General features: G+C 43.0%; 1 protein-coding gene across 2 annotated transcripts in view; it reads right to left on the bottom strand.

Moving 5' to 3' along the window:
- Positions 1-6,676: 6,676 nt before the first annotated feature.
- The window catches only part of LOC135487511 (ras-associating and dilute domain-containing protein-like), a 33,417-nt gene continuing 15,133 nt past the window's right edge, over positions 6,677-24,960 (bottom strand). Inside the window, exons 2-13 of one of the 2 annotated variants that reach the window (XM_064771262.1) lie at positions 16,206-18,028; positions 15,909-15,946; positions 14,629-14,878; positions 13,924-13,956; positions 13,013-13,247; positions 12,395-12,567; positions 11,819-12,023; positions 11,336-11,425; positions 8,438-10,387; positions 8,199-8,320; positions 7,798-7,937; positions 6,677-7,459 (exon numbers count right to left, since the gene is read on the bottom strand). In XM_064771262.1, coding sequence (XP_064627332.1) covers positions 7,360-7,459; positions 7,798-7,937; positions 8,199-8,320; positions 8,438-10,387; positions 11,336-11,425; positions 11,819-12,023; positions 12,395-12,567; positions 13,013-13,247; positions 13,924-13,956; positions 14,629-14,878; positions 15,909-15,946; positions 16,206-17,756 — 4,887 coding nt within the window. In that variant the 5' untranslated portion in view covers positions 17,757-18,028 and the 3' untranslated portion in view covers positions 6,677-7,359. The remainder of the gene's footprint in view (positions 7,460-7,797; positions 7,938-8,198; positions 8,321-8,437; positions 10,388-11,335; positions 11,426-11,818; positions 12,024-12,394; positions 12,568-13,012; positions 13,248-13,923; positions 13,957-14,628; positions 14,879-15,908; positions 15,947-16,205; positions 18,029-24,960) is intronic. The other variant, XM_064771272.1, reaches the window with a different exon arrangement.

Raw genomic sequence — 24,960 nt, 5'->3', positions numbered from 1 at the left:
CTTGCGGGATGAGGAATTGCTCAAAGTCATCAATGGTCTAAGTGCGCAATAGATAGACAATTCACCAAAGGCAGAAGGGTCCTGATATTGTCCCAGGCCATGAGGTACTTCGGTAGGCTTCTTGAGCTGTCTCAATGGCCAGGTTGGGCTTGTCTCAAAGGTACATCAAGCAGTCCCTTCAAGCGCCTCTCCTGGCAGGTTTTTAAACAGTAAACTAAGGCTATGGTCCAAGCCATACGACACAGTCACGTACAATCAGGACAATTCCTCACTTGTCACATCAAGGAGGCTTGGCCCTTCTATAATAGTCCCTACCAGAGACATTCACAATCGTCGGACATCTGGGACTACCAAAGGAAAAAAGGGTCCTGATAGTCCAAGGTAGATGAACAGCTTGAGGTACATCTCAGTACAAGAGCGTCATAATTGAGATACATAGTTGTCTCAATAGGTAGTTTGGACCTGTCTTCAACGGTACACAACCAAAGAACAGTCACAATCAGGACCATTCTTCACTTGTCTCAACAAGAAAGCAAGGATATTCTGTAATAATCACTACCAGGGGACAGTCACAGACACCACAAAGAGTGTTCTGCCGAGGGAAGGAAGAGTCCTGATATTGTCGCAGGTGTTGTATGATGGTCTACCAAAGGCAGGAAGGCTGATATTGTCCCAGGCCATATGCTACTTCAGATAGTACATGTACTCCCAATAGGGGACTTCAACTGTCGCAATGGCCAGGTTGGGCTTGTCTTCAAGTCAACAAGAAAGCAAGGATATTCTGTAATAATCACTACCAGGGGACAGTCACAGACACCACAAAGAATGTTCTGTCGAGGGAAGAAAGAGTCCTGATATATTCGCAGGTGTTGTATGATGGTCTACCAAAGGCAGGAGGGCTGATATTGTCCCAGGTCATACGCTACTTCAGATAGTACTCCCAATAGGGGACTTCAACTGTATCAATGGCCAGGTTGGGCTTGTCTTCAAGTGAAAGTAAGCACAGTCCCTAGTCTTTTAAGTCTCGAGACTCGTAATGGTTACAAGCACAAGGCAGTCACAATTGGGACAATTCTTTACCTATGTCAACATGGAGGCTGAGCTATTTATGTAATAGTCACTACCAGGGACATTCAATACCTTGGGACGGTCGCGATCGTCTGTTACAATCTTCAGAAGACAACACGAAGTTAGCAGCTCTAACAAAAGCAGAGAGGATCCTGTGATATTGACAGGGATATGATGAGCTGTGAAGTACATATGATTTAGTTGCCTCAATGGTGAGGTTGGGACTGTCTTCAAGTATACAGTAAGATAGAAACTCAACCAAATGCAGAATGGTCATGATGTCGCAGGTACAGAAGCTTCGCCGGGTGCATGAGGTACACCACGTACCTCATGCACCCGGCGAAGCTTCTGTCAGGTAGGCTAACTGAGCAGTTAGGTAGGCTAACTGAGCAGTCTCAAAGGCCAGCTGGCCTGTCTTCGAGTGTACAGTGCAGAAAGCAAGTCCTTGCAACCCTGGCCGGGGTGTTCAAGGTTTCGAATCGAAAGTCGTTAACTGAGGCGATTGTCACACAACCGTAGAAGACAAAAGCGGGATTATTCTCCCAAAGGGAGGCTGGACTTTTCTACAATAGTCACTACCAGAGGACAGTCACAACCTCGGTATGGTCTCATCGTCTGTCACAAACACGAAGTTCGTTTGTCCACAAAGGAGTCCAGTGATATTTTCACAGGAAAGTGAGGTGTCAGGTACATATAGAGTTACACGAGCTACTTAAATGAGGTAGATTGTTGTCTCAGTGGTCAAGTTGGGCTTGTATTCAAGTGTACGTCCCTTCAAGCGCCTCTCTCTACAGGTCTGTTTTGTGTCTCGAGACTCGTGAAATAAGGCTATGGTCAAAACCTTAGGGAATTCATCCTCTATCTCGACAACGAGTCCAGGCTATAATGTAATAAACACTACCGTGGGACAGTTATAAACATGAGACAGTCTCGTATGTCACAGCCTTGAGGGGACACCACATAGCTAGATTGCAGAGCTACACAAGCAACTCAATTGAGGCACATACATGTAGTTGTCTCAATGGTTAGGTAAGCCGGTCTTCGAGTCTACAGCACGATAGACGCTCATTCAAAGGTAGAAAGGGTCTTTATATTGTCATAGGTACATGTACATGAGGTACGTCAGGTACTTTTAGCTGTCGTACTTGAGCTTTCTCAATAGACAGGTTGGGCCTGTCTTCAAGCGTATAGTATTAACCACCGTCCTTTCAAACGCATCTCCTGTCAGTCCTGTCTTATATCTTCAATCGGGACTCGTGACTATGATCACAATCACAGGAGAGTCACAACCGGGACTACTATTCACTTTAATCCAGAAGGACTCTAGGGTATTCTTCAAAAGCCAATACTGGGGGACAGCCACAAGCTTACGACGGTCTCAAGCGTCTGTCACAATCTTGAGGAGACGCCACAAAGCTCGATTTACCAAGAGAAGGAAGGGTCTTGTGATATTGTCCGAGGTATGAATGGCTATGTAAGGTACATCCCAGAGTTAAACGACGAGCTACTTAATTGAGGTGCACACCGGTCAGGTAGAATCTGTCTTCAGGAGTACAATAACAGAGGTGCTTCACCAAATACAGAGGGTGCTGATATTATCCCTGGTCCACAATAATCGCCAGGTACATGAGGGACTTTGAGGTTTGGTCTGTCTTTGAGTTTACTGCAAGCACAGTCCTTCCAAGCGCTTCCCCTTGCATGCCTGTTCCATGTTTCCTATCGAGATACATAGGACAGTCACAATCGAGACAACTCCTCAGTTGTCTCAACAAGGAGGCCCGAGTCTTTTGTGATAGTCACTACAAGAGGACAGTCACAACTTTAGGACGGTCTCAACCGTCTGGCCCACAAAGATTGATCTAGGTCTGAAGGAAGGAAGGAAGGGTCCTGGCATTTTCCAAGCTTCATCAGCTGCATCAGCGACATCTCGGTGGTACACAAACTACTTGAAGTGTTCGTAAGAGTTGTTCAGAGGTCCTGCTGGGCCTGTCTGAAAGGCCTGCGCAGTTCGCACATCCCTGTGACGGTCTCAGGCGTCTTTCACAATCTTGAGGAGACATTACAAAGCTCGATCCACCAAAAGACGAACGGGTGTTGTGATATTGGCTTCAATCGTCTGTCACAACCTTGAAGAAACACCACGAAGATAACTCTCTTCCAAAAGAAGAATGTGTCTTGTGATGTTGTCCCAGATATACTCAATTTAGGTAAACATAGTTGCCTCGATGGTCAAGTCGGGCCTGTCTCAAAGCGTACATCAAGATAGACGCTCCACCATTTGCAGAATGGTCAATTGAACTAGGTATATATAAGCTTCTTGGGGTACCTAGTGATTCAGGCAGACTACCCGAGACGTCAGTTGGGCAGGTTTGGTCTATCTCCGAGTGAACCGCAAGCACAGTCCTTCAAAGCGCATCCCTTGCAGATCTGTTTCATGTTTCCTATCGAGACATTATAGGACAGCCACAATCGAGACAACTCCTCATTTGTCTCAACAAGGACGCCCGGGTCTTTTGTGATAGCCCGTACAAGACAACATTAGGACGGTCTCAACCATCTGTCCCACAAATATTGATTTAGTTCTGAAGGAAGGAAGGTTCCTGGCATAGTCCCAGGTGCTATTGGGTGATATGAATAAAGACTAGCAAATGCTTTTATCTAAATCTCCGTGTACATTTACACAAGGCCTTTCTGTACAAAACCGGAGTAAAAGCATTTGCTAGTCTTTATTCATATCACCCAATATGTCGGGTACATCCCGGAGTGACACTGGTTACTTTCTTCAGGTTCATGTATGTAGTAGTATCAGTGGTCAGGTTTGACCTGTCTTCAAGTGTACAATAACAAATAGGTGACCCACCACGACAAAATGAGTCGCATGTCGCGCAGAAGATGAGCCTAAAATGACACCAGGACATAATAGAAGAAATTGATATGCTCCGATTTTACAAAAGGCAGACAATGGTGAAATGAACAACCAGTCTGTCTCAACCTGTCAAGCTCAGAGCGACATGCGACCTGTTTTAGGTACTTCGCCAAATGCAGAACGGTCCTGCGTAAAATTGTCCCAGGCACATAAGCTTCGCCTTGTACCTGGTAATTTAGGTACGCTACTTGAGTTGTGTCTCAATGACCAGGGTTGGCCTGTTTTGAGTATCCTTGCAAGCGCTTCTAAGGCGATGGTCACAACCAAAGGACACGGTCACACCTCAACAAGGATTTGAAGTAATGCGTTCTTGATAATATTCAATACAAGGGTACAGTCACAACCTTGAGACGGTTTCAAACGTCTGTCGCAATCGGAATGATCGGGATGGACCTGTCTTCAAGTGTTCAGCAAGATAGACGATCTACCATTTGCGGAGGGGTGCTGCTAGTATTCCAGGTACACAAGCTTCGTCCTGTACATGCGGTACCTACATTTATAGCTCGTACTTCGAGTGCACATAGCAAGTCCAGTCCTTCCAAGCGCCTCTTCTGACAGGTCTGTTTCATGTCTCCTATCGAGACTCATCGGACAGTCACAATCGGAACAACTCTTCAGTTGTCTCAACAAGGAGGCTTATGTGATAGTCACTACAAGAGGACAGTCACAACCTTGAAACGGTCTCAACCGTTTGTAGCACGAAGATAGCTCTTCTGAAGGAACCAAGGGTCTTGAGCTGCAGCAGTGGCATCCCGGTGTAAAAGAAATGCAAGTCCCTCCGGAATCTAAGTCCGGTCCTTTTGTTAAAGCGAATAGAGTCGCCTTTGTTGAAGCTTATGTAGCTAACCCTTACCAAACCATTAACCACATTCGTTGACAATACACAGCTATTGTATGGGGTCCTGCATTCCTAGGACGTCCATTCCTTTTACACCGGGGGTACACGAGCTACTTGACGTACTCTAGTTGTTTCAATGGTCCGGCAGTCCCTGCTTAACGGGGACTGTGAGATATAAGTTTACCAGGGCAGTAAGCTCCTGATGTCCGAAGTGCTCCGCTTCGGATGAGCTGCTTAAGGTTTCGGTGTTAGAGGTACAGGAGTTGTTTCAGTTGTCAGGCTGGGTCTGTCTTTGGTATCTCTATCATTTGTCTATCAGCATGATGACAAACAACAGGTGATGCTGTTCTTGCACATGACATTGTTATCAGCTTGTTCTGGACTTGTTTTCACTAATCAACGTCATTTTGACAGAGTCGTCAATTACATAAGCGGCAAAATGTACAATAGCGGCTTAAATGGCTAGGCCCTGACCACTATATTGTTCTGGATGAACTCCTTTGTATTCACGAGGCCTAAGCTCTATGACGTTATAAAAATAAGTGGCTGGATTGGACTTCTTCAAAGGCATCATTTAAAGAGAGCACATAGCGCGTAACTTAATAGACGAATTTTCACGAATCGCTGTTTAAAAACCGCTGTGACGCACTTCCAGTACTCTCCTTGAGGAAGCCCAGGGCAGGCCAACTTGGTAATCCGGAAGCGTATAGCAGAGGCTAGGGAAGTTGGTTAACAGATTCCCCGGCCGACATCAAGCTAGACGTACATAAGAAAATATGTTCAGTAACAAAAAAGAGCAGATATTATGTCATAATATCATTTATTTACATAAATAAATAATGGGCTGATTGTGAATATTAAATATGTTCTTTTTTTATAATGTGAATTTTTATAGCGTAACTTGTCGGTTCCCAACACGCACTACGCGATTTATCAAGGTTTTATAGCACATTGCAGATTTGCGATTTTTCATCGCAAGGACGTGCCATCGCCGATTTCCAACATTCTCCGTAAATAAACTGTATGCATACTGATATTATTCCCCGTCGCAGCAAGAACTGATTCTGTCAACGGATTACAACGAAGCCTCAGTCACAACAAGTGTGCCATTAAAGCATAGGCCTATTTTTACCAAACTAACAAATGGACACGATTTTAAGTTACCAGACTCACAACAATGGTGAGCCACTTTGACAAAACGAAACGAAATACAAGAAGCAACAGCACAGCGTAAATAATGAAAACCAACATATGAAACTGCTGAATTCATATTTCAGCCTTGAGATTCGAAAATTTCTATTTAATACATTTTTCTTTGTAAAAGAAGCTACATAACTGTCATACCCGTAATAAAGAAAATAAAAAACAAAGATGCCTGTTCATCGAGAAAATCCTGAATTCTAATGCATTCATATATTGTAGCAAATATCAGCATGTACATGCACCCGACAAAAGCTACTTGACATGTCTGATTTCGCATCCATAGCCTTTGCCGTGTCTTCTTGTCGATCCTATCCTTTGGACATACAGATAGCAGTAAATAAACGGCTCAGTAACAATCGGGAAAAGAAAAACAACATCCCGATTCCAAATTTGCTGCTAATACCTATAGGAAGTGACTACTTGGCAAGCCCGGTGTAACATCTGTGGTTGTTCCCCATGTGTCAGTGTTTCCAAACAATAGGCAGCTAGAGAGACCACGACTTTTCAATAGGGGGGATACACAGAAAAACTTGTCAATCTATTTTTGAGCGTTCCCAAACAATGAGGGGAAACACTCAAAAACAGAAACACTCAAAAACATTACACCGGCTTACCAAACAGCGACTTTTTCTTGTCCTGAATGGAGAGCCGAACTCATTAATATTAAAGTAAAGTTTCCAGCTCGCCAAACAGGGTAGATTTTTTACCCGTTTGGCAAGCTCGGCTGGCCGAACAGGGTGGCTTTTTAGTGCTGTTTGGCAAGCGGCTCTCCAAACAGGACAAAAAAAGATGCCTGTTCGGCGAGCGGCTTGCCAAATAGACCCGGCCAATACTATATGGTCCCAATTGGTAATTTAGTGTTCGTGGAATGAGAGGTTTCCGAAATATAACCCGACAGATAAATACTCTTCCTCTACTTATTTCACTGAATAATATAACGCTCTCCGCCAAAATTTGTCCTCCTTATTTACAAACCAAAATAAATTGTTTACTATTTTTAACATGTTTTCAATTCCAGTCAGACGGCGATGACGTAACACCACCTTCTGATATGATATCGAAAGCGAAACAAATCAACATCAATTGAGTGTACACAGTATACCCGAAAAAATTAACTCAAACAAATGCGAGTTTTCGACCAGACCACGCCCCCGATCGTGACATTCAAAAACAACACGAATTATGACATAAACTTCTTGGTTCAGTCGTTAAGTTCGAATAACAGGCCATAGATGAAATATATTCGTGTTTGTAAGCTATCTCCATTGTACAGGACCATCCATCATGTCCACAGGACCCGCTAGACAGTCCATCCCATCGTATCCTAGCAACTGGATGCGGATAACTTGACTGCCGTTGCAATATCACTTTTGGCCACCAGAAATCGCAAATTAGCGCCAGCGCCTTTGATCACGTGCATAGCACTGAAAAGATAAACAATTTAGTCACATATTAAAATTAAAATTTCGTAAAAGGTGTTGGATGCAGGCCTACATATACATGTACATGTAGATCCGATCACTGTGGACAAGCGTCACAGGCATACCGACATGAGGAAGAGCATTGGCCGAATTCTTTGCTATCTTTAGGATGGAAAAGATTGAGTGCACTATTTGACTGCCCCCTTTGTATAGCCATACAAAAATGGCGCCATTCGATAGGACTTCCTCGAAAGCCAACTCAAATATAAAACTTGTCGCCCCCAATGCCAAAATATCAATATTCTATTATCCGAATATAAGAGGTTAGTTGATTATGTTACCTGTTATAATCAGCTCCGACCACGCTAGTCCCATTGACGGCAAGTATGCGGTCACCAAGCCTCAGCCGTCCATCTTTCTCCGCATTCCCATTCGGCACGATAGTCCGCACGTAGATGCCCGCCTTGCGTAGGGGTGTAAACTGGAACAAGGCAACGTAAAGGTGAGAGAGGAAAAGATAACCATCGAAAGTAACATCCGAATCGTCGGCGCTGATCATCATCACGTATCACCGCATGCAGCGTTGTGAGTTTTTCTTTTGTATTTGCCTAATTAGATGGACTCGCAATAGCAAACTGAAGCCGATTACCACGAACGCGAGAATATGTACTGAATATGAAGTCGAGCTGGCTGAAGTTTCATCAGTGCAGTGGAAGTCGAAAGGAAATTAATCAACACTTACCAATCCATCAATGAGTCCAAGTCCTATCCCCCGGTCACCGCGCTCCAGGTCCACCACGAACACTGCGTCATCGTCATTGCTCTCGTTCAGTGTTATCATGTCGGCAGAGATACCTTGCTCTTCTGAAACGACCGCAGCATAATCAGATATTGGAATGCTTACAAGACGACACTAAAGGCATTCTGAAGGATGGAGAGAAGTCCAAAATACATTGCTTTGAAGTACTGTAACGCACTTACCTAATGTTGGTGACTCCGTCGTTACCGGCAGCACTCGCAGGCCGTTCGGCTGTCCACCGTCTTCTTTGTTCACGTCTACGTAGGCTGTGTGATCTTCACCCGGACGCTGTCTGCCTGCAGTGATGTCTACGAACCCCACTTTTCGTGGTCTCTCCGGGCTCCGCAGTGAGTCTTCTATCCCGTCCTTATCCCATTTGACAGGGTAGGAATACGGCCGACTTTTTGTATCACTGGTTCGACGCGTCGTCACGGGTTCGATCCTGATAGGTGACGACTGATTATCGATTGTCTTCTCTCGGTTTCTCGGCATGTCAACTCTCGATGGCCTATCTCCGGCATTCCGTTCTCGTTCTGGACTTCGTGGTTGGTAGCCATTCCCATATCCACCGCTAAAAGATAATGGCCTTGGTGGTGCAGAGTTCGTAGTGTCTGGGTCTGAGAAGAGGTTGCGTTTTGCGGCGACATTTCCCACGAGAGGATTCGGCGGATTAGTTCTTTTCTGTGGAGGCGAGATTGGTTTGATATCGATGTAAGAGCCGCCGATGTGATTGGTTCTTGGTGGAAGAGCGGGAGGTACATCATCCTCTGATTGGTCAACTTTAGAGGGCAGTAATGGCCTTTCAATAGAAGGGTCCTTTGGTGGGATTTTCGGTGGAATGTCTGATAACGCATCACGTTTGAACTGACTACTTGCGATTACGCGAGATTTTTCTTGGAGTTCGCTTCGGGAATATCCGTACGGTTCTGAGCGATCTGGTGACATATCCGTGGCACCATTAACATTGTTTGTATCATCACGATCTGAATTACCCTGAATGGTTACCACTGCTTTCGCCCTGAGCCTCTTTGATAAAAATGGTGACATTTGCGAGGGTGCTACCTCTTCGTGTATTACTGGTTCTAAATGCCTTTGCGTCGACCCGTCCCTACCTTCCTGGAGGTCAGAATGTACCCCACCCACTGGAGCCGAAAACCGTTTCTCGCGCCTCTCTCGAGACAAGTCTCTAGATGTTCCGTTATCTTTTCTTCTCTCCACGGACGGATTTCGCAATGCCACATCCGGGATCTTACGACCTGAACCTTCTCTTTGACTAGAATAACCGTGCTGCTCTTTATCCCGTTTAGGCCGTACCGCATCTGTGCCAGTTGCGCGGTTCACTTTATCCGGCCTCTCCAGGCTCACGCCCACGTCCACAACCGTATCATTCCTCGGTTGCGGCCAGGACTTTCGGCTAGAACTAGCTTCTGGTGATGGCTGGCGTTTCTTGTAAGGCTTCGGAGGTATTATCGGTGGGGGTGGAGGAACCTTAGGTCGGGTAATTGCGGCGCGCACACATCTGATACCTGTCGTACTAGTATCACCATTTTCAGCTGGAGCCTGTGTACGATGTCTTGGAGCTTGGGCTGCACCACTTGCCTTACCTAAACTCCAATTGTTCATAGATATGACATTATGTGCATTCTGTTCTTTACTATCAGATTTCTCCCTATTTTTTCGAAATGATGACGTAAGCCGTGGTTCTGCGTCTACCTCTGCGCGCACACTGTTATTTCCAACAAGATCATCCTCATTACACTTTGGCTCGTATCCGTAAGGTGGACAATGTTGGGCCGGTTCCTCGGAGATGAAATCCTCCTTATACCCAGAATCTTCAAGTCGTTTCCTGTGACTTTGATCGACCTTCGAATCCTTCTCCGCCATTTTGTCAGTTGTGGCTGCCCTAAATGAATTCGTTCTATAGCCTGTTGTGAACATGCGTGCTGGTGGCGGAATCCTAAGTGGTTTTAATCCATGTTTCCCAACGGGTTTGCTAGTATTCCGTTGGTCATGTGGTGCGAAAGAGTCCCGTGTGACCTCATCCTCCGACTGAGTGTCATAGCTCGGTTGCCGCGGGGTGTTAGGGGACTGTGGCATGGTGTGACTCACGCTCAAACCACTATCAACATCATCTGCAACACAGGAAGAGAAACATATCAGGCATATCCTCGATCCGACACCCTTTTGTTAGTCTAGAATAAAGTCATAAAAATGCACAACACTCAGATTTGAAAGTTACTGTTAGTTCCACGGAGTGTAACGAGAGTCACATGCGAATGTTTATTGTTCGTTCATTCGCCGCCAGGTTTATATATCCCAAGCCATCGCGATGTGGTGGATTTTTATAATCGTCATGCGTCTCCGAGATGAATTCGCCAAGTTTGGTTTGGTTAAGTGAGTTATCTGTAAGACATGAAAGACAAACAATGCTCAGCCCTTTTCGACTTCGCTGAGGAGTGAGAACCGAAGGAGAGGATAGGTTCATCTGCATCTCGTTCACCAGCTCATAAAAGCTGATTTTTTTCATGGTAAATCTTTAAAAATGAACACACACACACGCACACAAGTTTGTGGTTAATCAAACATCGCCCAATTAAGTTGTTTTCACAACAAATTGCTTTAGGTTAACTGAGGATGTGGAATACAACAAAGGTTATGTTTACAAAAGTTAGGACGTAATGACGAATTAGTAGGGTAAATTTGAGGAGAGGTGACGTGTTAGTTTGTGGATGTACGTGAGGTATCATTGAAACAAACTACCAGGAGCCTACCTATAGGTTGTTATATATACTCTAACCACGGACTTAAGAGATCAGTGTATACTTCATAAAGTTTGTCCTTTCTACAACACAGGGCATTATGATTTGAACTTAAAGGCAGTTGATCAGTCACAGGTACTGAAAGGTAGACGGCCTATTTTTGGGTTGATAACTGACATGAGATGGTAACAAAATGCATGATCTTAATTATGACACGACACTGACATGACTGACGTCTTAAATCCATGGGTAGAGTATATTGGGAACTACATGAATGGTTAATGATATTGTTATTGCAATTTTAATCCTATCAATGCTTACCATCTTTTTCTCCCAGCAGTGACCTGATTTCGTGGATGATATCATGGAAACTCTGGTCCTCTATTTCACCATGAAGATCCATTTTAAAACCTGGAGTAGAGAAAGGTGGAATGTCAAATAATACGACCAATATGCCTTGGTATGATTGATAAAGAATAGGTAGGAAATTCTGTCCAGAGGATATAGTTTCGGGGACAAAGGATTCTATCATATGCTTTTACACTATGAGGTACATGTACTAAGGGTCTCTGGACTGCTATGCGCAGGTAAAGTTCAGTATTCACACCTCATCAACTTGAATCTCCTGACAGATTCACAACAAGCACCTCCTTATCTTATGCTGTGAAAGGCACAACATTTATTTTCACTCTTAGTTTCACCAGCGAAAGACTCTGGTTTCACTCTCCCTTACTCTTAATTTCACTGAGCTTGACCTTACTCTTGCTTTACTCTTACTCTTACTTAGCTTAACTTTACTCTTACCTTCAGATGGTATGTGCAGTGGCGGATGATTATTGAAACTCTCCGGTAAATCACCAAGTCTGAGGGCATCATCAATATCTTCCGGGGGTGGGAACCAGCCCTTTGGTCGAACTGCTTCATTGCCTAACTTATATTCTGAGAGGACCTTGTGCAGTTGAGCCTTGTTCAGTGATGGGAAGTCCCTTCGTATCGTGTGCCATTCAGCCTGTAATCAAGGAATACAATGATTAAAACAGCGTAACCCGGTTTATTTACCAATGAATGTATTTCAAATTTCCATTGTTCGCAGTACGGCGAGAAACGTAAAATACCAATGAACGTTGGAACTTGCCGCATTTTGGTCACTAAACTGGCAGAAAGAAGACTTTTTTATCATAGTGACGCCCTTAATGAAAGGGCCGGCCAGATACAGCTTATGAGACACTCTTCACTTCCAAACACTTATTTTTAATGCCAGCCGCCTGGCGAGAAAGCAGCTTGTGCCTCAATGATCAGATGATGAAGACTGGTTATCAAAGAAAAGTAGGTGCACACTCTAAAGAATCCTGTAAGCAGATCGAGCGTTTGTCCACCCACCTGTTGGAGTTGGACCCTTGGAGTAGCCAGCAGGTTTGCCAGGCTGTCTATCTTTCCTAAGTATTTGTCAGCCACCTCCTGCATGCCATGCTCTGATGCCCAGCCATCGATGGCATCCATGTTACCGCGGATCTGAACTCCTTTGGACCACTTGTAGTACTTGTGACCAACATCTGTGATAAAGTAAAAGAGGAATGCTCTCAATGAATATGTTTTTTTTCACCTCAGCACAGATTGCGCATATCTCATACCACTCATGAACATATAACTCCCCACCGCCACAAGTTGAACGAATGGGCATTTAAAGAAGATTACTTGGGTGAAATATGAAATCTGTCCTGCAGTCACCGTAAATTATTATCAGAAGGCCTGCCATTTAAGTTTCAACAGGTTATGCCTGGCGCCTTTGCGTCTACCTGATGAGCAAGTGGAAGAGAACATGTATGGAGAAGGAGAACGGTACGTGCATTGACGTGGATCATCGGTGCACACGTTCTTCGTCATTATTGTCGGAGATATTGATGAATTTTAGACTGGCAGAGTTACCGAAAATCAGGAGATCCTTACGCGAACTTTCTCATATTTTCGGTTCAAATTCATCTTACGTGTAATACTCACCTTTCTCCATGAGTGAGTTGAACAGTGACGTGTTGACGAAGAAGAATAGGTACGAAAAGAGGCTGTGTATGAGTTCCTTGTGCACCTTGAGCCGTTCAAGGATCTCCAGAGCTGCCTGGAAGGTGTTCACCATACTCTGGATGGTCCCTGCGGGTTTTGGTTGATCCTCCTGTACTGAGTCGCCATCCGCGAAGGGGTTGCATTCTAATACTGCGGGAAGGCTTAGGTACAACGCCTGCAGTGAGCAAAGATGGAAAGGTTGGGTTTGCTGTTGAATTGGATACGTTATGATTTTGTTTCAGTCTTCAGAAAAAGGGAGGACTGGGCTTTTGGAAATCGTGGGTAGACAACTGACATCTCGGGCTGCGCGGATACACTCATAGAATAATACAGGGCAAGTTTCAACCCCGCACTAGTTCTTTTGATTATGTCAAAATCAGCCACTCTTGCGCGGGCATTTGGATTTTGGGAAAACGGATGACCATGAAGAAATCCCAATTTTTAGGTAATTGTCAAGATCCTAGATCACCAACTACCTGGAACAAATTTCTTAGCATAATTTTTACATAGACAGCACAAAATATCCAATTGTAACGGTCCTGATTTTTTTTTCAAATTACCAAATAGGGCCTACCATTATTTGAAGATAGATTTTGGTGGTAGATTTCAACGAAGCCATTTTCTTTAGACAAGCATGTTTCGGAGGTACAGAAAGATAGCAGGCGTTCGAAGGGACAGACCCTATTTCATACCAAGACATTTTATACCAAATGAAAAATCAGTTAAACAGCTTAATAGTTGATAAGATTAAGTAAGCCAGAGTGCAGTTTACATTTAGCAAAACTGCCAAAAGCGAACTTCCTTTATGCCAAAAGAATCACAAAGCTTTGATGATAGCAAGTTTTACTTACATCGCTGCCTCGAGAGGACGTTTTGGTTAGAATCTGAAAAAGTTCCATCTTTTACGGAAACATATTTTCCCTCTAAAATAACCCTGTAATCCATTTTTCGTTGACATGTAATATGTAACGAAATATTAAGCTGTTGTCTTTTTTAATACTTATCAACTTTAGCACTTAAAATGTATATGATACATCGATTTGAAGTAGGGAAATTGTGTGCATGCAAAATTATAAGTGCAGAAGATTCAAATGATTTTGTTAATTTATAGATCGCTGTCTCATCGGAGCCAAAAAGAAAAAAACAACTTCTATGCAACACAACAGGCCGAAGCACGTTGACGCACCACACATTGCGGCGGTTATAATCAAAAGCACTGAGGTCGAATTTACGGCCACCAAAAAGGGTGCACCAAAGTCATCTAGACGCTTGATGGTGAACCAGAGAGGATTGGTTATTTGACTTCTCGGTCTCTTATCATCCAAAAACATCGTTACCAATATCTCTTAATATAAGCACACGTTCGCATCTGTATTAAACACATCCATCATAATAATTTGTGCAGGTTAAAACTCTTTTTTTTCTTAAATAGGGTGTAGGCCTATGCACCATTCCTGAAGATTTTTCCATATCACTGTCCAAGTCCGCCACTGGTCGAATATTTTCTTAGAAACCAAGAAAGATAGAAGACGCACAGACTTCAAGTGTACACCCACCTTAGTAATGTAATAAACCGTTTGCTGGAACCCATACATGACGACGTCTTCAAGTAAGGCAAGGGACTCATCCTCAGCATTGACAATGGAGTCCCTTGTGCCTGGAGGCAGAGCTTTCTCAGCCTCCATTAGGATATCTGACTGGTGCTCTTGAAGAAACTGGTAGAACTCCACGCTGTTGTTCAGCCAGACGATCACGGGTTCAAGGTCATCGAGGACATCGTAGATGTAGGTGCTTTTGTCAACATGTCTGAAATTGATGAGGTCATGGTCATTTTCGTGATCTGAATGGATAGTTTTGGAGCGAAGTCAGAAGACGAGTTTAAGCCAACTAAATTTGTCACCGATCAACGGATTATTCTATTTCACTGATGAAGATCTTCGAAGTCTGAAATGACATATATCAGAAACTTCAAAGGTCAAGGTTATTTCAGACGAAGCGGACGCAGATCAATTTGGGAATTGGGTTACAAACTAGCCCTTAATGACATGTTGGTAATAAAGATATATATCTTTAGAAAATGACATGATATTCTGTTGAAGAAAGTCAAACTTTTTTAGGTATGTTATACAAAATGCATGTATAATGCACTCAGTCATAAAGGTATGTACGTTTTACAGTATTCAGATATAATCAAAAATTGATACGTGTAGGCCTACATGTAATGCATTTACTTTGTTACGTTGGCAGGCCTTCTATTTAGAGTATGTACGAACAGGTGGTTTTACGTTCGTTCTAATGACGAACTTGAGGGCTACTCAGGCACATGGACGAAATAGCTGAAGTATCTTTTCAACGAACAACGTTGCCGCCTAGTCTGGCATAGGCCTACGCTCTTTCAGAATCAGAACGATACGCTTTTCGCAAGCTCAAGCCCGAAATTGTTTAAAGCCTTGTAGATGGTTTTGACCCGAGGACGTTTTGGTACCTTGAAAGCGAGAACGTTTTGTGGTGGATTGACAGCCATGCGTTGAAGTTATTGACGTTTTATTCAACTTTAGAGAAATATCTTTACATGTATTAGTACCGTATGCATAATAAAGTCATCCAGCAATATTGATCGTTCAGATTCCCGGCACTCATAACTATGTAACTGAGAAATCTCATAATGGACCTCGATCAAATTTCAATTGCTTTTTTACTTTCTAGGTTTCATCGAACGGCCAATTCAGAACGAAATGTGGATCAATCCACAGGGAGTGGACTGAAATATTGGCAAAACACGCACTTGCAATTACCGAGATTATATTTTGCCCGCTCATACGAGTTTTCTACTAACCTGTTTGGTTGTTTGTCGGACACTAACTTCGCTTTAGCCTGTAATAAAATAGGGAAGATTATTTCATCACCATAAACGAAACGATTACTGCAATTTTTACGTGCTTTAGTTGGATACATGTATTTAATCAGTCATGTCAGTGGCCGAAGCAACTAAAAAATATCCATCCCCTTCCCATCTCATTTCTCTTCTTCTATGTGCTTGTATTTTTCTAAGTAAATGCTTGCTTAAAACGATTCAACAGATCTGTGGTATTTTGTATTGCCATGGATACCATTTGACCTTGACCTTACTTACCCAGACCCTCGTTTGCATTGCGGTGGCCATCTTGAGTAGCAGCGCCCTCAAATGGACCTGGTCATACGTCACAGCGGCGTACTCCACTGTCATCGCACTGAGGTAGGCTGGACAGAGAGGGTATGGCGTAGGGGAGTTGTCCATACACTCCATGATGTGCTCCAACAACAAGTCCTCTTGGTCTAATGAATAACTCAGTTTTAACCGCGTGTTGTCACTTTCGTATTCCCGTCGCTTCTGCTTCCTCCACGCGGAGCAAGGTGTAGGTGGTTTAGCAGGGGAGGGAAGGTCAGTGTCTGATTTGAGCCTCACTTGTGGGGACTGCGGGTGCCCAAGTTGGCTAAGCCAGGGGAGATTCCGAGGCATCTCAGCCATGATGATAGGGTCCTTAAACAGAAAGACGTAATAGGTCCCGAGGGTTATGATATCCCCGGGGTGGAGGGTTGACCCGTTCAAACTGACAGGTACACCGTTCAGACCCACAGTAGCGCCCGTAAACGGCTTGATAGTCACATGCTGTGGGTTGTCCTCCAAGTCTTGACAAACCCAGCAATGTTGATGTAAAATATCCGGCGCACTAAGAACAATATCTAGTTTGTGTTCGCCATTCGACCCACTGCCGATTAGCGTGATTTGGTCCTGGAAGGTATATAGCACAAAATCGTTGACCAAGTCATAACCACGTAACGTGATAAAGTAAGGGAACTCTAGCGGAGCCTTGACACTATAGGTGGATGATTCTGACCCTGATAAACCACTCTGACAAGTTTGGCGTTCCAGATCCGCTTGTATCCTAGCAGTCGTTAATCCTTTATCCCCACCGCACAAGTCCGGTGTAGACCGAAACTTGGGCATCTCTGAATTTGACAACTCCCTCAAAAACTGTTCCTTTCTATTTTGGACCGCTTCCGGTCGCGTTTGCATAATCAACATTTTCCGCGCATTCGCGTTTAGTCCATGTGTCGTCGTATCATCGTCATATGTCGTCACTTCCTCTTTTTCATGCAGTTCAAATCGTCTGCAGAAACCTTCATCCGGTTTCCAATACGATTGAAGAATTAAAGGTTGTTCATTATCACCTATGATTCGTAAGCATTCCGTAGTCCATTTAGATGACTCTCTTTTCTCACTATCTTGCGCAAACTTCCCTATCACATCACACAGCACATATTTTCCAGCACTCGTCTTATCAACGCCATAACGTTCCAAAGCTTCCTTTACCAATTCCTTGGCAGTTGAATTTACACTTGCTAAAACACTTTTATAATGGGCGCCAGGACAAATCGTGTCGCCAAAAATCTTCAGGAGACCTGGCGAGGCCTCCTCAGTGGACAACTCAGTAGGTGACTTCATTTTGATCTCTTCAACCGATTTCTGCCTCAAGCTGAAGCCGCGCCTGAACGATTTGGATGAGGATGACTTGGTCGAGCGCATGCTGCTCCGAGTCTCTGGCGCGTCCGCATGATCACGGCGCTTCTGCTTGCGGACTGTCGACCTCCGTGCCTCGACTGGCGGCTGGAAAGCCTTCCCCGGTTGAATGTCCTCAGCCATTCCGGCTAACGCTTGCTGTGCGAACAGAGACGGTCGATACTGTCTTTGTAAAGCGATTGCATTCACATCCCTTGGTAGCGGTGACTTCCTGTTTTCTATATTAATCGACGAGGCGAAATCCGTGATTACATCAGGCTTGATACAAGTACGTGCGAACTTCGGTCCATTCTGTTGAGTAGGGTCCTGTTTTAGACGTAGCACGAATCGTGGGCCTCGGGCAGCGGTAAGAGCGACTTCTAACGGCCTGTCAGTGGGCTCCAACAAGATGGCGTCTGCAAAGAAAAATATAACAACAACATAAGAAAAACTACGGTAAGTAGGAAAGAAATTGATGGTGTTATGATGTCAGCGGCCTATTTCATACTCCTTTTAGATATCTGGAAAATAAATCTACGCGTTCTCCATTCTATTCAGGATCGGAACTATTCAGGAAATGACTTGCTAAAAGTAAGGAAACGTGTATGTAGGCGTATAGCATGGTTCGCCCTTCAAAATATCATTGTCGTTACTTGGAATACTTGAAAACAATCGATATGCCCGGCATAAGTAGAATATTTTTTTGTTCGATATTTCGAAGTGTACCTGCGCAAGGAGCAAGAAAATTAAATTGTACGCGGGTCTCATCAGGTCGATCTGAAAGAACTCTTTACTTGTAATTTTGAGTGATGTCTCTCTACATTATCAACACAACTTAGCAGCCCAGCTATAGTCAAAAGACACTTAAAGATCTTTGCCGGATTACTGAAGTATTGTCCAACGTTTTGACCATGAAAATGTTGAGGTACATGAATTCGATAGTGGTACCAATTACCAGACACCTGAAATCATGTCAATGGTTAAACAAATATTCCTGAACTCTACAAGCATGCGAATACGTGTCCAACTTGGTCAACAGCACAGTAATTCGGATGGTGGACACTCGAGTTGGGTTAGCAACACAAATTCAAGGCTTTTGTCTATTGGGAGGACATGTAGGCAACTTCTGATCTGGTATGAGGGAACCTGGGGAAGGTTCTATTTCGGCAAGATCCGAAATTGGAGGATACACAAGGAAATACATGTGTATGTACCTTACCGATACGTTGCAGAGTTATCCATCCGAGTATAAAGAATTAAAGCAAAAATAAACAAGCCAAATCCAAGTGAAAATTATTGTAAATGTCCATTGAACAAAATGCTGTAAAACACGTTCAACACAGTGTCGTACACCGACATCTCCTGTATACATGTGCATGTCCTTACCCAACTGAAGCCAAGCAAAATCACTAGTTTAAGGCATGTTCGAATTCTACATTGATCTTAACCATAATGCACTTGCAAGCTATAATCATTAGTTGATATTACAGAGTTCTATGTAATCCTCAATTACACGCAAAGAATGAAGAAGATACCTATAATTTATGTGGTAAACCACATTCTACATGATCACTGTCTATAACAGTACTTCTGATCACCAGTCATTTGAAATGAAACACAATGCAACACATATCACATGAGAATGGAGCTGGCTAAGGGACGTTGCGAGGCTTCTCTTGAGAAGAACTCGGGAACCTAGATCTACCAAAAACGGAAGAAGATAGAGCAAAGTTGCCGATGGCCCACCCTGCCAAATGTGCAAAGGGCATACTAAGTAAGTAAGTGAGTATTCAAAAGATGACTGCCTAGCGAGCTACAAACCATGCAATTGCGCAAGTCCATGTACAATCCATTGAAGCCACCATTAGCTATCAGTTTAGACAATTCAAGGCTGACCTTGGAAGAATCTCACCCCGGCGCGTTCAACCACAGTGCCACATGCTTGGCCACAGATTAAGGCTACCGCTATTTATTTCATTAGAATATTCTTGCATATAAATCTTGCTTTACAAACACAAGGAAAGCAGCCGGAGGATACAGCGTAACATATTTCACAAGACGCACAGCGTAATTCTTGTGCCTGCGGTCAAAATACGCATTTTATGCATTTATTGCTACCAGTTCGATGCTCTTTTTGAAGGAAATCGCATGGATAAACTGGGTATTATTGTTAACACAACGACCATGATTTACTTTCTTTTATCGAAATTTGGCAAAAGTTCTTGAAAGGCCGAAATCTGAAATACGCTACTCTGTTAAAAGCCAAGTGAAGGGGTAACCAAAAATTATGAATGCCGTCTCTCAAGGCTTTCCCATCGATACAATAAGTATGTGTAGACGAAGAATGGCATAAACATAACTATAATCATGACAGCTTTGAAATAGGTGCTTTTTACTGACCAAGGTATGTGTGGCAAAGCGCTTTACATGTACGTATATACCACAACTGTCACTATCATAGCGCTTTTTACTGATCAGTGTCTGTATCAAAACGCTTTACTTACATTTAATACACAACAACAGTCGATCAGGTCTGCGTACGCGTTGCCGGCAAAATAATCAGAAGCTGTGTGAACCTATTAAGTAACATATTGTTTGTAAAATTCACCTAAACACGCTTTTTTCGACAACATGATGTACCTTAAATCACAATCCTTAACTTTTCTAGCACAGCTGTAATTTGGCTGATACATAAAATAAACAGTCTTCGAAGGTTGTTTCAAGTTATTGAGGTTACATAAATATTTCATACCGAGGTCGGTCATTTAAGCATGGGTAAGAATGCGTCCTTAGGGCCCTCTAGGTAATGGCTTCTAAGCGGATAGATTAAGGTAAACTGACAAAAAAAAATCACTTCAACTGAATAGGCATTCTGCCAATTTTCATGTACTTCAGCGTTATTTGTTAAATGTGCGTCTCGCGTCAAGTACTGAATTAGAAAAAACATAAAATCTATTAGTTGTCTAGAAATTTTAAGTGTTTATTTTCAAGTGCGCCAATTAAGTTTTATGGGTATGGTACAATTTGTATTGCGTAGCTGGCGATCTGGCTCCTCTCTCCAAGGAAAAATAGCATCAAAAGTCATGTCAATAAGGGTGGGGCAATGTTATGACGGTAATGATATTTTGCTAAAGCCGACAAAAGATCGTTACTTCAGTCGACGTACATCTAGTAAATGTACCTATTTAACCAATTAGTAACATCCCGGAGGCAACTTCGGTAAAACAATGGAAAGAAATTTTCGAATTTTGTTTTCAAAATGGCACCACGCATGGTCAGACTTTGTTTTCAAAATGGCACCACGCATGGTCAGACTTTGTTCATACTCACATGTTTCCACGTCGAAAATAGTATCCATGCTCTAATAAAGCGTTATTAAGAATTTAAGGATGCCGCAGGGTGAATTGAATGCTGAACTAAAGGCCCAGTAGTCAAATCCTTTGTAATTGTAATTTTGAAATACCAATTAGGCATTGGAGTGAATAGCCACTTCTAATGTGACTATCAAAAGCAACCCTCTGCATTCATATGTTCCATTGATTTTAGGTATGCAATTGTTACAAAAATTTAGTTGTTGAGATTTGTGATTGAGATTTAAATACCGCATTCATTATTGAAACGAGCCCCAAATAATATTGAGACATTTCAATCAATATCTTTTCATATACAATGTACGTATTTAGCTCACAACTCTGTTGTTCGATAACATCTGAATCCATTGGTAATGAAACTTTCAATGTAACACTCATATTTCGTGGAAATAAGGTGTGTCTTCATTGAAAGAATGTAGGCGTGACATAGTTATTGAATTTAAGCCTGGACATATGCCTCAAAGTGACATCAGAGTTTTCAAACTCTCAATAACACTATCAACAGCTCTGTGAGGAGATGAATTTGATGTACCCTACCCCCCCCCCCCCATGTGTTGACCCCCATCGCTTAATTATTGGGATTGACTATTGAAACATTCAACATTGAATGAAGGTCACTATTCTGTTCACCAAAACTGCTGTGGATACAAAAATGCTTAACATTTTCGCTAGTTCTAAAAATGTCGGAAGTGTACTTTTTCTCAATGACAATTTCGTTTTTTTTATTGACTCATATAAAACGCAAAAGTGGTAACAATAATATCGTCTGATCCAACTGAAAACCTCTACATTTTTCACACATTCAATGGAAGTAACTCGAGGAGGTGCTGGCTTTCAATGTTCAATGCCTTTGCAACCCACCACTTAAAATCCAATTAACCTGATTCGAAACCAACCAGTCAGCATTGTTATTGTTTTTAGATATCGGCATTCGAGCTGACAGTTTATTAGCAAATTGGTTCGCATGTAACCGCTGAAATCAACACCTCACAGAGTAACACCATAAATGGTAGCATCGGAAATGAGCTCGATCTCTAAAAAATTTCAATTGAATGCGAATAAGCTTCAACAAGACGAAATTGAGCTGAAAACCTAGCAGAGTCACTGGCTGGTTATGCGTTTGTGAATGAAAACTTTGTTGCGACTCACCTCTGTCTTTGTGGTCGAGTATCAACGTTACTGAAACCGTTCTTGCAACTCACCTCTGGCTCTGTTCGATTAAGAACGTTACTGAAAACGTTCTTGCAACCCACCTTTGGCCTTGTTGTCGAGTAAGAACGAAACTGTTAACGTTCTTGCAACTCACATCTGGCTCTGTGGTGGAGGAAGAACGTAACTGAAAACGTTCTTGCAACTCACCTCTGGCTCTGTGGTCGAGTAAGAGCGCAGCTGGAAACGTTCTTGCAACTCACGTCTGGCTCTGTGGTCGAGTAAGAGCGCAGCTGAGAACGTTCTTGCAACTCACGTCTGGCTCTGTGGTCGAGTAAGAGCGCAGCTGAAAACGTTCTTGCAACTCACGTCTGGCTCTGTGGTCGAGTAAGACCGTTTACTGAAAACGTTCTTGTAACTCACCTCTGGCTCTGTGGTCGAGTAAGAGCGTTTACTGAAAACGTTCTTGCAACTCACGTCTGGCTCTGTGGTCGAGTAAGAGCGCAGCTGAAAACGTTCTTGCAACTCACGTCTGGCTCTGTGGTCGAGTAAGACCGTTTACTGAAAACGTTCTTGCAACTCACGTCTGGCTCTGTGGTCGAGTAAGAGCGCAGCTGAAAACGTTCTTGCAACTCACGTCTGGCTCTGTGGTCGAGTAAGAACGAAACTGTAAACGTTCTTGCAACTCACGTCTGTCTCTGTGGTCGAGTAAGACCGTTTACTGAAAACGTTCTTGCAACTCACGTCTGTCTCTGTGGTCGAGTAAGACCGTTTACTGAAAACGTTCTTGCAACTCACGTCTGTCTCTGTGGTCGAGCAAGACCGTTTACTGAAAACGTTCTTGTTACTCACCTCTGGCTCTGTGGTCGAGTAAGAATCTAACTCTCTTTTCACCGTCATGCATAACATGCTCGTAATCAAAGCTATCACCAACACCAGCACACTGCGCACAAGTCATTTCGGTTAAGTTTGAAGTATTTTAAGATAGATATCCGAAATTGACGAAACCCGATGACTATATAGTTGAGTTACCAAACCAACCAACCGACCAACACGGATGCGCAGCCATTGCCATTTTGAGTTTATTGCAGTCCTCAAGCCGCAACACAGTCCAACAGAATACAACTAGCAACGATTTCACTGTCAACATGTCCTCTCCTTTCTCCTGGACAAATTTTAAGAAGGATGAAATCCGATTACTCGTATCTGAACGTGTTTCGGCACTCCTTATTGTCCAACAGATACCAGGCTACATTCAAATTTGAGCCGAAAACGAATTCAAACCAGCGAAGGGTCCGAAACCAGGAGCTAGAAAGGCAACTATATACAGCTCCGTCTAAATTCATGCTGATATCACATTGCAAACTGCCCCAACCTTGCTCCTGTTTATATACTATTCACTTCATCACTTACTCGAAACGTATTTCCCATACTCTTGGAGTATTCACACTCACGAACGAGCAAGCGATTTACTATTCATCCCTGACAAAAGTTGGTCAAGAACCTGCCATATACGATAAGGGTTATTTGCGTTCAGGTCAAGAAGACCGGTATTGAACTCAAGAAGGCTTCACTGATCCTTTTTTCTAAATTTTAATTTAGTCAGTGCAAAAATGTCCTTAAGTGGCTTGCTAAAGATCTCAGTTACAGGCCCTCTGGCTAAAAGTGTTCAGCGATACTTCCTGAAAAAATGGCCACACGTGAAATGGGCATTATGAGTAACATGTGAAGAGACGTTATGGATGCCTTCTTTATAAAACAGGTCAACTCTTTTTCCTTCTTGAAAAGTCAATATTCATCTATCTCGCGTGTTTCAACACGAATAGGTTGAGGAAGTCAAGAGAGCGGGTCTTATGCTTGTAGAACCAAGATTTAGCTTTAATTGCATTGACCTCCATCACCTACTACTAGTATACATACTAGCACTACATTTTCAGACTGTCCCAAAATCGACCTGTGCAAACCCGTGGGCAATGAATTATTCGATAGGTTTGACCACACCTTCAGCATCTAGATCGGCCAACATCATGCGAATAGGTCATTCAAAAGAATTCAGATGTAGGCCTATCGTAAAATTGATTCTCAAGTCATCCTACTTTTTATCTTATATCCTAAAAAAACTGACCACTCTCAAGAAAATATTTACACAGTCCCAACGTAGTTTTTGATTAAAAGTTAATCAAAACAGAGTCCATAAACTGCACGGAGGCCACTCAGTGTTGCACATTGACCGTTGAAATCTCCCATACCGCATTTGCCCTGAATGGCAACAAAATAGTCTCAGCCTGCCCAGTAACACCATGATTACGTGAGCAAAAGATGAAATACAGAATCAATCAGATATACCAATCCAACAACGCCCCTACCTTAGCCGCTTAACTGCCTTGTCCTAAATTTGAATTTTGAAAACGAACAGCTTTTGTTCCAATTTAGATTTTGCCATCTTTGCAACATCAGAAAAACAGTTCTAAAGCACGGCTATTATTCCGATGCCAGTCATCGGAGCATATGGCCCCACGAATCGATTCCCTTTGCAAAATCTTCCCACTCGAAAAACCCTTGAAATAACTGTCTAGATTCGTCTTCAAATTACCAATGTACCTGTTTGGGACGTAGCAATTGAAAGAAGGGAGATCGATGGATAACCTTTTGTTAGTTTCCCAATTAGAGATTCTCACTCTCCCAGGGCGGGTTGTGGGAGATGTCATCATGATGATTCATTGGAAGGCTCATCCAATTGTCTATTTCATGATTCATAAGCGGCACCGAATTTGCATCAACAAACCTCTTCTGACAAACCACCTCCGCCCAATGTGATACAAAAGCTA

This window comes from Lineus longissimus, chromosome 1 (genome assembly GCF_910592395.1).
Source record: "Lineus longissimus chromosome 1, tnLinLong1.2, whole genome shotgun sequence".
Lineage (NCBI taxonomy): Eukaryota > Metazoa > Nemertea > Pilidiophora > Heteronemertea > Lineidae > Lineus > Lineus longissimus.
Note: the sequence above shows the minus strand (reverse complement) of the source record. Positions and strands in the feature narration are given on the sequence as shown.